The following is a 21393-nucleotide window of genomic DNA, read 5'->3' as shown; positions in this document are numbered from 1 at the left end:
AAAAAATAAAAAAGACCTAAAGATAACGGAAGCGCAGTACAGTAGGTCTAATCGAACCACTCGGGAACAAGCTGTTTGCTGATGGTCATGTAGGCAAGATAAAGAAGGCGATCTTTGGCACCAGTTCGATGGTTGTTGGTGTGCTTGCAGAAATATTTGAGTTGACCAAGGTTGCAGAAACCCAGAATTTGTCCCAGCAACAAGAACAACCAATTAATTGCCCTTTTCTTATCCCCAAGGATGGGTTTGGCGCTATTTTCTTTTCCGCAATGCACACACTTGGACAACACCGGATTCACCCAAGCCGCTGGGGCCCTATCATGCATGGACCCACTTTCTTTCTCAATGAATTTCCGCAACTCGTTCACTTTTTCCTCCAGATCAAGCGTCACCTCGAACTCCTTCTCGCACCTCTTGCATTCAAACCTTCCGCTGATGGCCACAACATTGTTTTGCAATAGATATTTGCGGTTGTGCACGGTGGCCCGACGATCCGTCGCCCAAGGGAAAGGTGCAGGCACTGTTTCGCTCTTTCCTTGGCTCCACCGTTGAGACGAGCCACGACGAGAGCGACGTGTCAAAACGGACGTAGGAGCAGCATTTACATCCACAACATAATTATTATTAGCAGCACCACCACCACTTGGAAAGTTAGGGTAAGGGTTAGGGTTGTGGTTGGAAGATGACCCCAACCAATTAGGAGTAATGCTGTGGTTAGAACATGACACCAAGAAAGGGTTAATGTTGTAGTTTGAAGATGAAACCAAATAATTAGGGTAAGACATTTGTAGTTCCACCAAGGAGATGTTTGTTTGAGGAAGGGTAGTTATTGGAGAAGACTGTATCGTTATTCTCTCTGGACTACCACACCTGAGTGAGAGAGTTAGATCATGCTCATGATCTTCTAAGTCCATTGCGTTCTTCGTTCCTGGGGCACGGAAAAAATTATCCATGGGAAAAGTGTGAAGAGAGAAAGAGATATGACTTGAAAGTTGAAACAACAAAAAACTGGGAGCCTCGGAGAATATAAAGACCATCAAGAGTAATAAGCTAGCTAGTAAGATAGGGTTTGTTTTACTTTTGTTATCTCTTTGATAAATGATAAACCAATCAATGGCTATTCAAAATTTGTTTGAGGGGTGTGACTTATAAGACTAAAATTCTACTAGTACTAGTACTCGTCTCTCTTGGGCTCACCGAACATTGCGTCCATTCAAACATTCAAAGTTCGATGCTCGAAATCTTAACAGCGATATTAATGCAACTGATTATATTCCTTGAATGTGATATTCTGTTAGAAATAACGGACTGTGTCCAAGAGATAAACTTTATCATGTACTGTACCCGAAGAAGACTCAATCCTAATATCTCTTTGAATTCTTAAATTTCAAAAAGTAATAAACAAAGAAATTAATACCTTTGAATTCTGATGTGTCTAAGATCAGATAACTAACAGACTCATTTTTATACACTAAATGAAACTTCTCCTGCCCGCATTGGTATACGTGGAGTTTTAACCCACTTTCACTTGATTCATTGCATGTATGAAACTATGTTTTTGCTCTCGTCTTAATTAAGTCCTATTTAATTTTTGTCCTTTTTAAAAAAAAAAATATTTCAAGTTATTACACGTGATGGACAGCAGGCAACACTACGTCAGTCTACATGTTAACTTGGCTGACAATTTGAGAATTGCAAGGCTGCTTAAAGAATTAAAATAAACTTAACAAATTATCCAAACGAAATGAAAAAAACCAACTTTAGTTAGTTCAATAGTTCATGTTCATCAATCAAATTAAATTATTTTCGTTAATTTCTAATATTTATTTAGTAGGTTCACTAACCGAACAGAAAATAATTAAAATTGAAACAAATAAAGATAGAATAAAACATTACTTGCAGAGTTATGGAGAATGCAAGGTTACCAAGATACATGTCTAAGTCTTCATTGGAGTTGCAAGTTAGTTTAAATGGGCTTAATAGTTAACTACAGTGTTAAAGTTGAAAGCTTGTATCGTTTCCCAGGATTCTAATAACTAATTGTTATAATTTGTACATGTATTTGTCTTGGGCATCAAGATTCAAGAGTGCAAGTTTTAATGTGCTTACTAATTGAGTATTTTAGTTGGAAGCTTGTGTTCCATTTCAATATAATAGTAATTGATATTTTAGTTTGTATATGTTCTAGGATAAATCTTTATATTATAAAATTAAATTTTATAATAAAAAAATATTTTTAATAAATAACTATATTATAATAAGTAAATATATTCAAATTATTAATTATGTGTTTAAGATACACAATGTACGATTTAAACTATGATATAAGGTTATCTTTAACTATAGATTGCTAGTTTCTTAAAAAGTTATTTAAATTCAAATTAAAGATAAAGCTACAAAAATATAGATTAAAAGAGATACGTGGTTTAAAAAAAATCGCGTATAGAGATTGAAATAATTGGATGTTAGAAATGGTTGAAAAATAACTTGTTGCACTAGTTGTGAAAATAACGACTTAAAAAAAAGAGAGAGGAGATAATGCCTGAAATGCACATTCAAAAGAAAGAAGATACATAAAATGTCTAATAAAAAAGTTATTGAAATTAAATTTAAAGATAAAGATAAAAAAATATAGATTAAAAGAGATATGTGATATGAAAAATCAAGTATTAAAATAAAGATAAATGGATGTTAGTTTGAATTGGTGTTTTCACTCAATAATATGTGAAATACACATTCAAAAATAAAAAAAAATAAAAAAGAGAAAAAATTATATATTCACATTATAAGTTTTAAAGAGACATAAAATTATGATATATAATAAATTTATTGATTTTTAAAATAATGATTTTAAAGTAATTCAAACGATAATTTGTAATAAGTAACAAAATAAAAATGTCTAATTAAAAGAATAGAAATAGGAAGACTATTCTTGAAGTTGTGTACTTAAATTTATAATATATGAGTAAATTAGTGAATGAGAAAATAATTATTTGAGGTGCAATAAAAAGGTTAAAGGTATAAGGTGCGTAAATTACAAAATTGAAGACTTATTCCTCATGATTATTTTATTTTCTCTCTCTACATATATTCTAATTTTTAATATTTCTAATTTCATTTTATTGCAAGAAACACTTTTTCTATTGAAGTTTTTCTATACATAGATCAATCTATTTGTTTTATTTTAAGACTAAATTTCAACAAATCTTACAATATGAAACTATTTTTGGTTTTATAATGGAATAAAAAAATATAAAATTTTAGGCGAGATTAAATTGAAAAAAATAAATCTATTGATCTTGAAAATTGTTTAAGATTTAGTAAATATTTTAATATCAATGGTACGGTCTTGATTATTTTTCAGAATTTTTCCTACAAACAAATTTGAAATTTCTACCAGAAACATGTGACGGATACTGTCTTAGAAAACTCCAAGCAGAAGCGAGGATTATTTAGAGTACCATGTATAGGCCCAAAGACTTTTTGTCGCAAACCAAGTTCTACCAAAAACAAAGTGAGGGATACTATCATAGAAAACTTCAACCCAAGAGAGAATTAGGCAATTGTTATATATACCTCCCTTTATCCCTTTATTATTAACATACCTCCTCATTTATTTATTTTTTCAAAAGTACCCTTTATATACACCTTTTAAGAAAGATAATTGTGCTTAAATTAGATAAAACCATTAAGAGAAAAAAAATTCTCTCAAAAGAAACTACTAGGTGGTCTATGATTACCACTTATTCATGATCCAAATCAATCTCTATATAACATGTATTCAAAATTATCAATAAACAAGAAAAAATAATAATACTATATGCTATGAAGATTAATGGAGGTCATGTAGCCTAGGATCATCTCATAGTTTTTCCTTCCTTCCAATATTTAATACATTTACATATTCAAGAGGTGGCAAATGAGTTGAACTAGTCGGATCCCTATGAATCTGTTTGATGAAATGTAGGGCTTGGGTTTAAAACTTTTAGCTCAAATTAAATGCAAACTTTTAAATCTGACTCAATCATGACTTAATGCTAACTAAGCCCATTAAAATATGCAAAAACTGGACTTTTAGAGGGCTTAGACTTTATTTTTGACCCAAGTTAAATTCAATTTTTTGCTCAACCCATTGTACCCTACAACGTGCATCTTATGAGCCCACATTGGGCTGAATATCCCATTTTGCTAGGTATAACTCAAGACTCATTTAAAATTATGGTTTAAATACATTTTTATTCATGTAATTTAATTTTTTTTTAGTTTTAATCATCATAAAATGTGATTATTTTATTTTCTATCCTTAATATGTTTTAAATAACACTTCTTTTACTGTTTAAAATATTTTTTTACGCTTCAAAGCATTATCTATAACAAGGAAAAAAACAAAAAAAATACATTTTTACAAAAATTAAAATGAAAAAATAATTACCAACAAAAAAAATAAAAAAATATTAAATTACAAGAACCAAAAATATATTTAAGTCTAAAATTAAGTTCAATCAATCGTACATTAATTGATTCCCTAATTCACATGTCGGTTATCCTCTTCATATGTGCAATTTATAGAGGAAGAATGTGGGTGTTGGCTGACGGCTGATAACTTCATTTTTTGAGTATGAACATCTATTCTCTGTTCCATAATTAGCTCACAATATACTTTCTAGTTAGTAGGCCAACTGCAATGCTTCATCCATATCAGGTAAGGTTGTTTCTTGTTAAAAAAAAAAAACAAAATAAAATAAAGTGATTGTTTATCTGAACTATGCTAAAGCAAATATGGACAAAACGAGCATATGCAGAAGATAACGATTAGATTACTATTCTAAGGCACACCAGAATAACATCTTTATTAACATAGATACATATATAGTTTTTCATCAAGCTTCCTAGCTAGTACACCAGGTCTATACTAGAACTTATGTTGTACCTGACACAGTTTGATATACTGGAACATATATAAGAAACTTTGATGAAGAACATGAAACTATATATATAGTTATGGAGGCAGAGGCAAAGGCACCCAGACTAGATTATCAGGAGGGAAGAAGTGACACACAGGTGAGGTTCCCGGCTGAACTTTGAGCACACGAAAGGACACGTGGTCCCGGTCCCACTTAGAGGTGTCCATGTGGCAAATAGCTGCAGCTTGAACTCTCCCTCCATTCTCACCTTCTACCATCACCTCATAGAGATTGGTGTCACTATGCTGACTGTGGCAGTAAAAAACTGCATAAGGGTAAGGCATGGGGTGACACCCTATAACATTTGGAACTGAAATCACTTTCACTTCTGAGATTGTGTAGTTCTGTAGCAGGGCTGTTGAATTTGTGAGATGGACAGTGGTCAGAACTTTGAATTGTGCATTGGACCCAAACAGATAGTGCGCAAAATCAAACAAGGACTCCAACGAAGTGGCACAGAACTTGGTCTCTCCTTCCATGGGTTCAAATTCACATTGTTTGAGGGTATATTTCATTGCCTTGGCTTGGGGAGAGTGTTGTGGGATGGAGAAGAATTTGAGAAGGGATGGTAGGTGTTTGCATGAGAAAGGAATCTGGTCAGCTTCTTCTCTGGTCAGAAATTTTGGAGATGTTGAGGAGTTTTTCTTGGAAAAATAGACGGGCATTATTTTCCCAACCTTTAAATCATTTGGGGTGAAGAACACATTCAGTTCAAGGTCCATGTGTTTGTGAGATGGCTTATAACCATGCACATCCTTTCCAACCATCTTTTTGTGTTCATCTTTATCCTCCTCCTCATCTTCTTCTTTGTCAAATCCCATTCCTTTCTTCACTCTATCGTCCTCGTCCTCATCATCATCTTTATGGACATGCTTCTTCTTTTCTATATCAGCGCCTTCGAGCTGAATAATACTGTCAAGTACAAGACCCTCTGTTGCAAGCTTTTGCAAATCATAGGATACTTCTTCCTTCAGTTGAATTTCTTTCCCAGATGTTGTAGCTATCTTTCTAGCTCCACTGTCTTGTAGAATCTGCAAGGTCAACGAGTTGAAAAATCAAGGGGGAGGATCATGGAGAGATTGATTAATTTCTCTTAAAAGTAACCGTTCTCAGATCAACAGGAACCAAAATCATTTGAAACAAAGTTATTCAAGAAACAGTTGAGTAAGACCTAAGTTGCAAATCTGTAAAATGGAGATAAAAAGAAAGTTTAAAGTCAACAAAGATATGATTTAACTTACCAAAAAGGCAACCAGGGTGCATGGGATGAATCTCCAAGAAGCAAATCCAAGTCTCATTTCTTTGTTTTTCCTTGAAACTTCTGGCAGAAAAGGAACAGGAGCTAACTAAAGAGACTGGATCATAGGAAAACTACAAAGCTCAGATTTCAGAATCAAAAAGCTTCTCATGCCGTAGTTTCGCGTCAATTTATGGCGTGTTTTGGGGTAGGTTTTACTGTTTTAGCTGGCAAGTGTGCGTTTCTCAAGTGGTTTTAAAAATAAAAATATAATGTTTGATTATAATGAATTAAGTCTACCTTTGAATTTAAAACTTTGCTTGGTTAGAACTTAGAAGTTAAAATTGGGAGGAAAGAAATAGAGAAAGAAATAGCAGTGGAATTCAAATAAAAATTATGTTGTTTATTATATTGATAGAATTAATGATATTAAGAATATATAAATAAAGATGTCATCTAAATTGTAAGAGATGTATTTTTACTTTTATTTTGAAAAGGGAAGAGAGAGAAAATAAGGATAGTTGTAAAATCACAATTTTATCTCCAGTTAAAAAAATGTCAGCTGTTAAAATATATGAATAAAGGGTAGTATAAAAATAACTATGAGCCTGTTTGGATTTCTGCTCGAAGACTCCAAGATCTAGATTTGTAAACAGAATTCCTTTGAATCTTTTGGACTCAACTTATATTTGAGAGGTTTCCATTGGTTTTCCAAACATGTTTTATGGCTTTCAAAAATAAAACAAAATATGATTAAGAATTATAAATTAAGAAGAAGTACTCATTAAATAAAAAGTGTAAAACTTTTATACTAATCCGTACATTTTAAATAATCATAAAGAATATATAAAAAAAGTGTATTGGAAAATATATTATTAGCATTTTTCATCTTTTTATTTTTTTTAATATTAGCATTTTTCATCTGTACAAACAAAGGCTTAAGGCACTCAAGTTACCGTTTGACTAAAGAAAATGTTCAATAAATTAAACATGCGTATAGTCATGAAATTATGCTAATTGTGTTGAGAAAAAATTCAACCAAACGGACTCTAAGTTTTATATAATTTATTGTTAAATATGTTATTAAATTATTTTGCTTTAAACTCAAATTTAGTTGAAGATAACTTGTAAATGTTGATATAAATTATAAAGGATAAATTTCAGATAAAAAATTTAAGTGCTTTCAATGATATTTTTTAATGGTTTTATTTTTAAAATTAACATTCATTTTTATTGCATGAATTAATAAAAAAGTGTATTTTTATTAAAATAATTAAAAGTATTTTTACTGGCAAAAAAAATTAAAAGTATTTTAAATGTGACATCTAAACTTGGGGGTTGCACACATGGGAGACCTTGGGCTCCTCGCAAAGCTTTATTATGTTTTTTTTTTAATTGCAAATACTTGTTTATATTGATTCAAATTAAGCTTTATTATGTTAATTACTGTACTCTGTTTTTAAATTCACGACGGGTTGGTTCCTCGTGGCTATTTGATGTATATGATGACGCAAATAAGTGAAATAACAATTTGCTTAAGTTAACAATACACGTTAATCTAAAAAACAATTTACATTAAACGTAATTTAAATACATTATCAGCATTTGTTAGTCAAACATATATGTCACTCACCTAAGTCATTTGATTATGACTTAGAGAGATGTTAATTATATACTTTATCTTTTACAATATTTATGTCAAAAAAGAGAAATTTTATGTAATAAAATAAGTAAAGTAATAAATAAAAATAAAAATTAATGTTATTAAAATATAATTAAAAAAGTACTATTTAAATAAAGTAATACAAACTTAATTTGTTAACAAATAGAAAAGAGCGAGACGTGGTATTTATATAACAATTTATATAATATTATTTTTTTTAATTTATATTTCTCCATTACACCATTTATTACCTTTCATATTTTTTTCTTCTATCACATACGTATGTTTTAATTAATTATATATATTTACTTTCCATATTTTATGTATATTTTGAGTCCTGATCTTGTTCATCTCAACTCATATAAACAAACAACATTTTGGCCTAGCATCTATCAAACCCAAATATGTATTTAACACCTAACTATATATAACCCAATATTCCTTATCACTTGAGAACCTTTATGACAATACATATGTCTCGCATAAATGTGAAGCACCAGTTATGACCATAAACAATTAGTACCAAGAAATTCAATTTAGGAGAGCCTCTCACACAAAAAACCACCAACTTAAATGGTAGTAGCTTTGTAATGAGGCTTAATGAGTAAAAGGTATGTACATTTTTTAGCGTTTACTAATTTAAGCATTGGAATTTTTATAAGTGACTACACTATCACAGAACTTATAATTTAAAGGTTGCTAGAGATTCTAGATCATTGTCACAAATATTCCTCACCTTGAAATAATGTATAACAATATAATATACAATATTTTAATTTCATCCTTAATTATTTTTTTCAATTGATACAATTAGGTCTTTAACCCTAATTTTTGTCATTGGTAATGAAATCATGGCAAAGGCCTATGACATGCCATTTTTATTTTGTCTATTTTTTAAAAACTACTTATAATATCAAATTGATGTTGATTCTTAATGATCAAATTAAGTATTTGAGGTAAAACTCCATTTGGCAAACTTTTGACTATAAGGAATATATAGTAGATCGAGCATGCATCTATATCAGAATCAGATGCCATTCTCTCCTTGCTGGCCAGCTTTCTGGGCATCGTGGTGTGTCATAATCACTTCTTTTGACTATTGCAAGTCTCATGTATAGTGGGAATCCAAGAGCGTTGACAAAACTGTTCAATCTGCGGAGCTGTCATGGTTTTGAAAACCCACTAAAACTTTTGTTAATGGCTGTGGTTGAATAAAGACTCTCAAACGGAACTCAAAACCTGTTACAAACCAATTAAAGTGCCAACCCTGATACATACATTATCCATATATACATCCATTTTCTTATTATCCCCTCACCATATATAGGGTCAGATCTATACATCGAGAAAAGGACCATTATCATAAAATAATGCCTTTTCAAAGTCTTAGCCTGCGATTCAATCTAGCTACTTTTCTTCTTCTACCATATCTCTTTTCGCTGTATACACGTGTGAAGCATTTAATTTCTTTTGAAACCTTTTTTAAAGTCATTTTGACATTATCATATCAAATCATCAACACAATATTTTGGTTTTGATCCAAACCAAAATGTGGCTCTGATTTTCCCCCGAGTTAAATGTAGGAAATGATAAAAAGAAAAATGCAGGGAAAGGTATACACAAACTTTCTTCTTCCACTAATTAATTAAGTGAATGTTTGTGGAAAAGCACGTAACCATAAATGGCTTCCTTCAAAGGATAACTCTCTTCTCCCACATGTATATCCTCCCCTTTTCTATTTCATTTTTTCATTCTATGATAGTTGACTTTGGCAGATCCAGATAGGTCACAACCGACCCCTACTAGGCAAAAAGAAGTAGAAGACAAGCATATACTAAATAGATATGCCGTGCATGAACATGTGCAAGGGAGCAAAAGAAAATGCAACTAGCTACATTTTGATTTGATATTTATTTATGACCATAAGTCCATCATAATCATCTTATTAGTGATGCACGTTTGAAGTTGACTTTGGAAACAACCGAACCGAGCCTTTTGGCAAACTCTTATTATCAACAATATTGGTCCAAAAGGATAAAATAATTAAAATTCAAATTTTAGATCCACTAATAAAATATTGTTTTCTATTATTTTTTATAAAACAAAAGAAAAGTCTTTAATTTAAAATATAAAAAATTCTCGTAAAATTTATGGGAGTCTTACTCACAGTTATATTCATTATCAATTCAGGGTTTGTGTTGTGTTACATTGATCTTATCTCGTGGGTAACAACCCAAAAATAGACCCACTGATTACCTTAGACCGCGAGCTTGCTCCAACTGATTACTATAAAATATAAAATATAACAAAATTAAGAAATATTGTGACAAAGTGCTACGACTTTTGGAACCATGTGTAACCGGTTGATGAGGTCTACCGTTGATTGGATAATTATGTGAATAAGCGAATTTTCAGAAAATATTGATTCAGTTTTTATAAGCACGTATAGAGACTTAAAGTTAATCTTTAGGCATAATATAATATCAAGAGTCAAGGCTACATCAAGAATAATTTCAAACAAAATTTAAAGATCAAAATAAAAATAAAAATAAATATCGTCCGTAGGAAATCTGGATGGAAGAATTTTTTATAGACTTTTTTTTATGTTTGGTCTAAAATTTTGAAGAAAATAAATAAATTATATACTTTATACCGCCATTTAATTAAAAACATAACTATCTATCTTAAAGCTATAGCAACAATGATTTTTTAATTAACTTGACAATATTTTTTGATACATGCTGGTTGATACTATCATGATCATTAAACTAAAAAAAATTCATAATTTTTTTAGTTTTAAAAATAACTATTTTTTTTTAAAATAAATTAAAAAATATTTCAGCTTTATTTTTTGCTAAACACGGTTAAACCTCATTTTTGCACGATTTCAGTTTCTTTTCAAAATTGAGGATTTAGAAGAAAATTTATGTTTTCTTTTATTTTTTTCTTACCACCTAAAATATATGATTAAAAAATTATTTCTTTATTTTCCTCTTACCTACTAATTTTTTTTCTAGATTATTATAAACATACACTCATTTTTATGTCATTTTTTTTCATGATCATCACATAACGGAGTATTTTTATTTTCTACCTCTCTTGCTTGTAGATGTTATGTTTAGAATTTTTTATCTTTATCTCCTCTCATTTGGTCCTTTGAAATTTCCAGGCTCCTGTATTAAACAATGCGTTAAGTTAAGTAGTTGACCCTTTGTATATAGGCACAGAGTGAGGAACAGACTTGTCGGTCAAAACTTTTTCTATTATATGCCGTGTCGTCCGTGTGTGCATGAACACAACACTGGAAATCGAATTTGGGTGCTTATACGGCCTAGCTAGCTAGCCACTTTATCGTTCCCTACCCACTATCTTGACCCTTAAAATAACAATTTAATTAAAGAAAATAATAAACGTGCATTCTATATTTAAGGCTATATTGAGACAAATAACAAGAAATAAAATTATAAAATAATAATAAGTAATAGTAATTGAAGCAGAGAGAAATAAATGCACGTTTATAATAACCTTTTAATTAATTATATACTTGATTCTTTTTCCTACTATTGTTATAAATATATATATATATATATATATATATATATATATATATATATATTATGTGTGTGTGTGTTCATCGTGGGTCACTTGTGCCCTAAAGAAATACCCAGAGGCTAGCTGTAGTCTGTAGACAACTCTAGCAAAGGTGTCGACAGATTAGCGTAGACATGAAGTCCAATTTTGCTGTTTTCGTAGTCTTCTCTCTTCTCTTGGTAAACCTTTCTGAATCTGCCCTACGAAAAATTCAGTTATTCCTCTTTCACCTGCGTTAGTAATTTTGTTTTAGCAAATTAAAGCTATATCTGTATGTAATTTCCTAATTCCATTAAATTTTACTTAATTCTCGTTGAAATTTGAACTGATGAGTAACATGCAATTGTTATATACACGACCCTTTCAATTTTGTGAATATATAGGTTGCCAATTTGAGCTGTGCAAGGAAAGACTTGGGAGGGTATTGGAAGAATATGATGAAGGAGCAACCTATGCCACAAGCAATTAAAGACCTTGTTGAGGACTCACAAGCATCAGATACAGGGAAGAAGGATCTTTTTACTAGGGACTTTGATGTAAAGCCTAATGTCATATTATATCACACCCATGTTGTGTCCATGAAGCAGAAGCAGAAGCCTTTTCTCCAGAATTGAATCAAGGTTGAAGTAAAGCACAGGATATGCTACGGTTGAACAAACTATATATTCATATATAAATGTGACCAGTGGACTATGATGCATATTATCTTGCATGTGTTGGGCTAGTACTGATTGGCGTTTGAGGCTTTATTTTGCAGGAAATTAATTAAGCTGATAGTGTTTCAAAACTTGTATTTTATTAAAAGCTTAAGCCCTTTAGTACGTGATAGATAGATATAGCTTTAATTAATTGTGGTTATCTAGTTATATCCTTCCTTTTGCTGCATCTGCTTTTGATGGGTTTTGATGAAATTTATAACAATAATTATGCTGTATCTTGTTCTTGTCAGGATTGTTTCTCTTGATAAATTCTTAAGCAACTAACTTAATTCCTCCAGATTGTTGAGAATCCTCACAACAAATTGTTTGCCAAAGTTCCAAAGGAATGCCTTTCCGCTTAGAAGATTAAAATTAAATGTGATCTTAAAACTAAAAACCAAATGCCGTGCTAATTTTCCTTTTTTTTTTTTAATGATAATGCAATTTAAACATCTGAGGGCGAGAGTGGGCAACGTGCCATGTTGCATGAATACAGGTATATATGAATATGATTAGTATTAATCGAAGAACATTGCTATATCAGTAACAAGCATTATTGAACTAATAGATAATGTGCAATCTAGTTGGTTAAATAATAAAAATAAACCACGCCAAACGTAAATGATATACTATAAGTTAAGTTTGTGCAATTTGTGTCGTACCGTTTAGTATTTCTCTATATTGTTTATATTGATTCGCTGTCATTACTATTTAGTAGCATTAATTTAATCTCTTACAAAATTTATTATAAAAACACTATCATAGTCAAATTTGAATAAAAGTGATATAATTTAAATTACAATAATAAATACGTCTCTATCTTAACGAATACATATTAGATTAAAAGTAATTAATACGTAAGATTGTGCAATTCGTTTCGTACCGTTTAATATTTAATTGTATTGATTTGCTATCATCACTATTTACTGGTATTAATTTAATCTCTTATAAAAATATTATGACAGTCAATTTTAAATAAAAATAATATAATTTAAACTAAGATAATAAATATGTCTCTATCTTAACAAATACATATTAGATATTAAAATAAAAAATATTTGTAAAAAAAAATTAACTTAATTAATTAAATATGATACATGAATTATTTAAATCTAATGATACTATATTATTGTTTTTTTATAGATAAAATAGAATACAAAATATCCAAATTCTACATGAGAAGATATATGTTTATAGGAATGCTAGTTATAAATGCTAGTTTCCCTTTGAAATCAGGCTTGATTCTACGTGTAGAATTAACTCTCCTTCTTTGTCTTCTTTCCCCGATGAGTTATTCTGCTTTTAATAAATAACAATATGAAATTAACAAAACACAAATACTTCAAAACATCACGTACTTATTCAGGACGATTTTAAAAGGCTTGTTTGTTAAGAAAATATGCCATTTGTAAACTGTGTTTTAAAAGACGAAGTTTTATGTATAATTAGACTTTTCGCATATAAAGTATTATTCACTTACAATTTTGTCCTTTAAAAAATATCTCATTATATTAAAGGAGTAAAGTATTTATAAATTATCATTAACGTTTATTCCTTTTTTAAGGAAATTAACCATTATTCCTATTTAATACGAGACTTGTTGTAAAATGGAACAAATATATAAAAATATCAATATCTGAATAAATTATAGTATCTTATTATGTTATTAGCAATGATTATTGTTTATTTTTAAAAATTACATATTTCTTTTGATTTGTGATATGTGTTTTATATTAAATTTATATATTAAAAATTATTAACACATCTATTTTTTTAGAAAAAATTTAAAATTATAATCTAACAACATACTCTTTTTTTTCTTAAGAATCAAAATATGTCTAATATTGACATATCTTGTGAGAGAAAAGTCACATAACTTTTTAAATAATTCTATAATATCAAATTTTGATATTTCATTTTTAGTTATGCAGTTAAGATTTAATTATTTCACTCTCCAATTAAATAAATAACTTTGTTGTATGATAATTATATATTACTCTCTGTTTTTTATTTGAAATTCATGAATATAGGCTTATTGGTGATCGTAAATATGTCATGTCTCCCATTTGTATCCGTATTTTTCTAGTACTAGCAGTCCAAAGGAGCATAAAAGTTTGTCCTTGCTCCGCAAATGGTGTTACCGCCACCCCCCATGAACAAGAAACTACCCAATATTTTAATTGGCAATTCTAGAAGATAATTGACATTCTGGCAGCCTAAACGCTTGATTTCTCTCTCTTATACGGACTGGTAAACGTGTTTCATAATGTCTTGAGTCAACATAATAACATAACCAGAAGAGAATATTCTTACTTGCTGTACAATCAATTTTATTATAACAACTTTATTTTTAATTATAATTAAAAGGTTAAATTAGATTTTGTTTCTCTAATTTATTATCTAGGTTCAATTTAAGTTTTTAATTTTTTTATTCAATTTAGTCTTTTAATTTTTAAAATCATTTTTTAAAAAAAATATTTTATGGTGGTTTAAAATAACTTGATGATGATTTAAATTGCGACAAAATATGATTTCTTATCATTCAAACTGAAAAATTAAATTAAATTGATTTTAAAAGTTAGAGGATCAAATTAAACCTAAACAATAAATTAGAAGATAAAAAATTAATTTTATCAAATTAAAATATCATTTAGTAACCTAGGCAATAATAATCAATATTTAAGGTCAATATTAATTATTAAATTCAATTTTATTTAATATTTTTTAAAAGTAAATTGTTTTTAATTAGAAAATGGTATTGAAAACTCCTGAAAAACTTACTATAACTTTTGCCATTATTATTATATTAGTGTAATAACCTGTGTTCTATATTAGCATTTAATTTACAATTTATAATTTTATTGTGATTTTTAATTCTTTTACCAATTGTTTTTATATATATATATATATTCACATGCACATGCTTTATATCATTTAAATTTACATAAATTTTTTAAATATCTTCATAAATTTATTCTTTTTTGTATTTAACTTAGATTAGATATATATGTGCATAATTTAATAATGAAAAATACTTTAGTTTATAGTAGTATGTTTGTAATTATTAGGTTTTCTTAAAAAATAATTTCATTAAAGAAAGAAACAATTTAAATTAACTAATACAAAGATAGAATGCTTAAATAATAATTTTGTCATCTTATTTTATTTTGACTAACAATGAGAAACTCGTAATTTACTTTCTCTAACGATTTCAAATTGGTTTAGTTAATTTTCAACTACTACTTCCTCAAGCCCAATATGTTGGCGGATTTCAGATGTTTATTTTTTTATTTTTATTTTGATGAGTGTGGCGCTTTATGTTGAGGCCCATTTTTGTTTTTTTTTTCGGGCCATGGTTGATGGAATGAAAGTACATATTTCTATTTTTCCTACCTCTGCACATTTAATTGGCGTGGATTGTAATCGATCTTTATAAATTGCTTTCATAAAAAAAATACTAAAAATATCCTCTCTTGTTTGGTGGCAGTGGTGAAAATCATCAGATCACATTTTTAGATGATTATTTTTAAAGTAAATATTTTTTAAATAAATTAAATTTTGAAGATTGTGATTAAAAACTAATACATATAAAATATGTTTTTACTAACTTGTTTTTTTTTTTTCATTTTATACGAAAAAATTGATTTTTTATAATATAAACTAATTACTACAAATAATTTCAAACTCTTATTAATGATTTTTACACAATACAAATCAAACTAAATAGATTATCTGAAAACAACTTTTCACTTAATATATCTAAATATAAAATTTATTTGATATAACTAATTATTAAAATAATTTATTTTTCACAACTAATCCAAATACACACTTTTTTTTTAAAGGAATCCAAATAAATACACTCTTAGTTGCCCCTTTTCTTTCTTGTTCAAACTTCATAAAAAGCATACCTAATAGCCTTTTCTTGACACAAGGGTGTAAATGAGTCAATTTTCTCAAACATCAGGGCTTTTTTTTTTTTCGGTCGAAGAGTTATTTTATAAGATGGATAAGCAAAAGTGATTTTGTTTCGGTGGATTCTAGAGTGAAGTAGTAGTTTTTCTCCCAAATAACCGTAGGATATAGTATTAAAAAAATAGACGGATTAGATTCCTTACCAGTTACCGTTCAGTATATATGTTATTATTAATTACAATTTTATCAATTTATTAGGTTATAATATGAATCAGTTAAAATCTGTAATAAATAAATAAATAAATATTATTTAGAATAGTTCTTCTCTTTGTTTCTCCTAGGCCCCAAATTCATCTTGCCATGGACGACGACAGCAACAAATCCATGCTTCACCGTTTCTAAGTTATCCTCAACCCTTGTCCGCCGCATCATCATACTTGGATGTTTTTACATATCTGATTTTTTTTTCAGATCACCAACACATAAATTAATAGAAAACTCCCAGACACAACGCACACCCACAAATAAGAAGAATGCTAACGAAGATCTCTCAAACCCAGCTTTAGATCTCCTCAGCTACAACAATCTCTGACAACGTTAACGAATAATCTCTCTTCATTTTCTTTGTTACCGCTCCATCAATTTCCAAACTAAAAATGCCTTCCACTTTTTTTTTTTTTTTTAATAATTCATTCATATTAATCACTTCAAACTGAATGCACGTTGAAAGAACGGTGATATTCATTTATAGATCTCTTCACCAGTGGATTGTTGACGGTGGAAGTAAATCTTAGAAAGAAAACATAAAATATTGAAAGAGAGAGGCTACTATCAGTAATTTTGTTCCCTCAAAGTCACCGTGAGGGAGGGAGTTTTGGACTTCACCCTAGAAGCCACCGTTGGTTTCATGGTTGACGTCTATTTGTTGAAGATAACAAGGTTAATTCGTCCGTCTTCTAATTTAAGCAAATGAAAATTAGTTGTCAGCTGTCGCGTTTTAAGATTTATTAAGGCAGGATAGAGAAGCTGGTGGGGCATATCAACACATCGTTGACAAATTAACGATCTTTATTAGGTTTCTATATTCTGGATGAGCTTTAATGGGATCCAGAAAAATCATGTCTCTAAAATGAACTTAATGTATGTACATTCATCTTCAACCTAATACTAGTGTTCCTTCTCCATTTACTCTATCAGAATGAATAAACGGGTGTTTTTAGGTTTTCAAACTAAAATCAAAACATGCTCTAAATAAAATAACACGTAACAGTGATAAAATAAATAAACCTCTTACCCCTTTTGGAGGTGGAGGTGTACTTATTTATTTATTAACTACAAGGGGAATTGATTCTTGTATAAGTGAATCAATAAAAACACAGATTTAAAATTATGAGATAGAGACTGTTAACTTATTGTTAAGTGTATCAATTTTATCATAAGCAATAAAAATTAAAATGAAAGTCTAAATGTCGAATTCATAAGAAATTTGATTATAAGTGATGTAAACCCACTTATTAAGCAATAAAAATAAGTAAAAGAAGAAAGAGATAATGAATTGTAAGTGTGAAAATTTAGGACTAAAGAAAAAAAAATAACAAAAAAAATAAATAATAAGTTAAAATGTGAAAAAGATGAAATTAGAATGCAATGATGTTAGAACCTAATAGGTCAAAATTATTTATAAAATAATGTAATGTAGTAGATTTTTTTTTAATTAATAAAATTATTGTTTTCACTCGTATTTATTGAATTATTTTATCTTTAATTTTGCACACGAAAGACCTAGTTTTTCATGGCTGTGGCTTGGGAAGAATCTGAAAAGAAAAAAAAAGAGTTTGAGAAGGTATGGTGGTTGGTTTGATGAGAAAGGAACTGAATCAGCTTCTTCTCTTGCCACAGCTTGGGAGAATTTGTTGGATCTCTCTTAGGAAATGAATGGCCATTCTTTTCCCTATCTTTAAATCTTTCAAAGTGAAAAACACCATTAGTGGAAGGGTCTATATGGTTGTGGTCCATACGAGCATGTGTGTGCTCAGTGTCTAGTTTTGGCTGACCCATGGCATGCACTTCAGTCAGACCAGAATATATATCTTGTATATTACTAAAGGAGTTTTTGTGAACATCTGCAAGTGCAAGTTCCAAGTATTTGTTTTCTGTTCCAGCCAATTCCCTGGCTCGGCTTCCATAGGAACAGTGCAACAAATTAAGAAATTAGGAATGAACAAAAGAAAATTTTATTGTTTACAAATGGTTGCTGCTTGCTTCTTAATTAAAGAAATTAACCAACAAAGAGACAGTGTTGCAAGAAAAATTAAACATTTAATATACCAGGACTACTAGTAGATAAATAAAGAGAACCCGAGACATAAAATTTATGAACCCGAGACAGAAAATTTATGAACATGTTCATTTGTCCTTTGTATATATTGAATCCTTTTCCAATTATCACTTTAGTTAAACTTGAACTGAGCAAGGCAATAATAAACCGGTGGGTTAAAACTTAAAAGTGTTCAAATATAGAATCCACTTGGTTCCTGTCTATCCTAGTAATATCTAACAAATGATTTTCAAACTGATTAATATCATTTGCACGTCATTCCTCCACCAAATAGGCATAAACAAATTTTCTTTTGTTTCTACAGATAGCCAAATATAAAGATTTTATATTACTTGCTGAAAACGTGAGGCTGGGGGGAGATCAATTACGGATAGTTGGCAGCAGATTCAATCAGCGTAGTAGTGGTACATAATGCGCAACTTTATTAGTACTACCAAATCAATAATATCACCGTAGATTTAACTAATCTGTATTTAAATGTCTTAATGTCAAGTCATTGGCGGAGTTGGTGAATCGTGATAACCGTGGGAGATTTTGGTGGTAGATTCTGCATGACACTATGGAGACAATTAACATTATCATTAATTAAAGTATTGAAAGATTTTGGTTTTATTACAAAAGTTAAGAAAAGGATGTGTGATAATATATGAGTAGGCTGTCTCTATTTTGTTTTATAGTGCCCTAATTATTTGTTGTGTATAAAGTTTACACATAAATATGAGAGAATATAAGTCAATTGATAACTCCAACATCAAATTACCATTTGGTGCTACAATTTTACAAACCTTGATGTGGCCATAAAAATTACGTAGATGAGGTGTACTATTTGCTTGTGAGCGTCAACTTTCTATGAATTTATCTAGACTTAAAACTAAGAAGGCTTCGTACTTGAGAATGAATGAATTAATCATTTTTTTTGTAGATATTAATCAATAACTTAGTTAAGTGATTGACACAAATATATTAAAAAAATATTTTTATAAAATATATACTTAAGCATGAGAAGAATGTTAACTTTAGCATATGGGGTGGCGAAAGACACGACAGGAGGGCGAGGGGCCATATAAAAGAGGATTTGAACATAATCAACAGGTGTGACAATTTCACCTCATTTAGAATATGAGAACAACATATTCAAGGGATATGATGTTTGACTGTTTCACTTTTGATCTTTGGATTAGAACTTTGTATGTGAAAAATCATTTTTAGAAGACTTTATATATGAAAAAAATATTTCTGGAAGAATTAATTTTATTAAAGTGTGAATATTCTTATTTAAATAAAATTGTTTGAACATCCTTATTTCTTAAGTATTAATTTATTTTTTTAGCATGATATTAATAAAAAATTATTTCTCAAAAATAATGATGAATTTTTATTAAGAATTATGAGAACATACAGAATTAATATTTATCTTTTAATATTATTTATTAAATACTCAAGAATTTATTGAGATTCGAATCCTTAACTAAGTGATTAAGGAATATAAGATTACTTGTGTCAATTTTAAGGATTAGTTTGGTCAAGAGTTCAATCCTTAATTTATATGTATAATAAAATATTTGTTATAAAATATCAACTTCTTAAATAAATCTAGTACATTAAAAAATTTATTGGGAAATGGGTTTGATTTATCCATGTAAAGATTTTATTTTTATGCTTTGGTGTTCTATCTTAAAGGGGTTATTTAGTATTTATATACTCGTGTTAAATATATATCCCATAACCCCTTTTATGATCGGTCTACCTTGATGTATTTATCACGTGTATTGTGTACTTTGTTACCTCTTTCTAATATACTTTTTGCCGATTTTTTTTTAAAAAACTCTCGACAGAGAGATATTCTGGATTTCTCAAAAAAAGAAATTGTTTGTCTTGAAAATACACATAGTCTTTTTATAATAAAATACACATAGTTATAGACATCAAAAAAATGTTACGAGAATATCAAAAGTTGGATTTTTTTTTTGTGAAGGAGTATATTTATTGGGTCGTAAATTAATTTAACTCACAGTGCATAATTATAATCCCAAAAAACTACATATGAGAAAAATTGAATATAATTTTTTTTACTAAATAGATTATTTCAATTAATTAATGTGACTATTGATGAAAATTAAAGTTAAAGTAAATTTCGATCAACGGCTTGTTTATTTTCTGTTTTTTAATTTTTTTTTTCTATTTGAAATAATAATAAAATATAAAAAAACTGTTTAATAAGAGTATTTTTTTTAAAGGATGAAACATATATACAGTTTTGTAGGTGTTTTTAGCATTGATTTTTTCGGAGTTAACTCATGTGACTGCATCATACTTGAAGAATCAATGCTTCCTTTTGTTCCATGGTTGTTGTGAACTCATGGGGACGGTGGCGTTACCAGAAGTAGAAAAACTGAAAAAATAAAATAAAATGAAATTCTTAAACCCCTCTCAATTAATAATTAATATCAATATCTTTTTATAGAGGAATTACTATCAATAATATGTCTAGTTATAGTATATATGACCCCCTAATACAAAAATAGTATATATGGTCCACTTGGATCCGATGACTACCTAATCCGATTTAAACTAATATATTCAGTTTTTTAAGAGATATATTTATATATCCTTAAAACTCTATTATATTGTCATTTCTTATTGTTATTAATTAGTGTAGTAACCTCTGTAAAAATAAACTTAGTGTAGTAACCGTGCAAGGCGCGAGATATATTAGATTGGTATGTAGTGGTAACCTTACCTATCAATTTGTAATTAGGTAAAAAAATATGTTATTAGTGTATAAATTATTTACTTTAATTTGTATACCATCCATAATGAACATATTTTCTTTATCAGTATAAAAAGTGTTTGGCCAGCTTCTAACTTTAAGGAGAACACAAGTTGAAAAAAATTTGGCCAAGCACTACCTAACTGATGAATTATATATAACTATATATTATCTTAATTGATTGTTTATTTTAAATTATATTAAAATCGAATAATTA

At 29.0% G+C, this 21393-nt stretch overlaps 3 protein-coding genes across 3 annotated transcripts; 1 reads left to right on the top strand and 2 right to left on the bottom strand.

The window, feature by feature from the left end:
* Window positions 1-47: 47 nt before the first annotated feature.
* On the bottom strand, window positions 48-914 carry LOC114414058. Its single transcript, XM_028378424.1, has one exon. The coding sequence runs from the start codon at window positions 912-914 to the stop codon at window positions 48-50; it is 867 nt and encodes a 288-aa protein (XP_028234225.1).
* A 3881-nt stretch (window positions 915-4795) lies between these two features.
* On the bottom strand, window positions 4796-6440 carry LOC114414493 (BURP domain-containing protein BNM2A-like). The gene is made up of 2 exons (XM_028378772.1): window positions 6206-6440; window positions 4796-5995 (listed from the first exon to the last, which is right to left on the bottom strand). The coding sequence occupies exons 1-2, from the start codon at window positions 6260-6262 to the stop codon at window positions 5000-5002; spliced, it is 1053 nt and encodes a 350-aa protein (XP_028234573.1). The 5' UTR covers window positions 6263-6440; the 3' UTR covers window positions 4796-4999.
* Window positions 6441-11490: 5050 nt separating this feature from the next.
* LOC114414494 (organ-specific protein S2-like) lies at window positions 11491-12403 on the top strand. Its single transcript, XM_028378774.1, has 2 exons — window positions 11491-11634; window positions 11839-12403. The coding sequence occupies exons 1-2, from the start codon at window positions 11590-11592 to the stop codon at window positions 12067-12069; spliced, it is 276 nt and encodes a 91-aa protein (XP_028234575.1). The 5' UTR covers window positions 11491-11589; the 3' UTR covers window positions 12070-12403.
* The last annotated feature ends 8990 nt before the right edge of the window (window positions 12404-21393 follow it).

Source organism: Glycine soja, chromosome 6, assembly GCF_004193775.1.
Source record: "Glycine soja cultivar W05 chromosome 6, ASM419377v2, whole genome shotgun sequence".
Lineage (NCBI taxonomy): Eukaryota > Viridiplantae > Streptophyta > Magnoliopsida > Fabales > Fabaceae > Glycine > Glycine soja.
Note: the sequence above shows the minus strand (reverse complement) of the source record. Positions and strands in the feature narration are given on the sequence as shown.

Excerpts from the sequence above, each read along its gene's own strand:
- LOC114414493 (XM_028378772.1), bottom strand. The coding sequence starts at position 6,262 with ATGAGACTTGGATTTGCTTCTTGGAGATTCATCCCATGCACCCTGGTT. Across the intron at positions 5,996-6,205 it reads GCACCCTGGTTGCCTTTTTG|ATTCTACAAGACAGTGGAGC; the intron begins GTAAGTTAAATC and ends TTGACCTTGCAG.
- LOC114414058 (XM_028378424.1), bottom strand. The coding sequence starts at position 914 with ATGGACTTAGAAGATCATGAGCATGATCTAACTCTCTCACTCAGGTGT.
- LOC114414494 (XM_028378774.1), top strand. The coding sequence starts at position 11,590 with ATGAAGTCCAATTTTGCTGTTTTCGTAGTCTTCTCTCTTCTCTTG. Across the intron at positions 11,635-11,838 it reads TAGTCTTCTCTCTTCTCTTG|GTTGCCAATTTGAGCTGTGC; the intron begins GTAAACCTTTCT and ends GTGAATATATAG.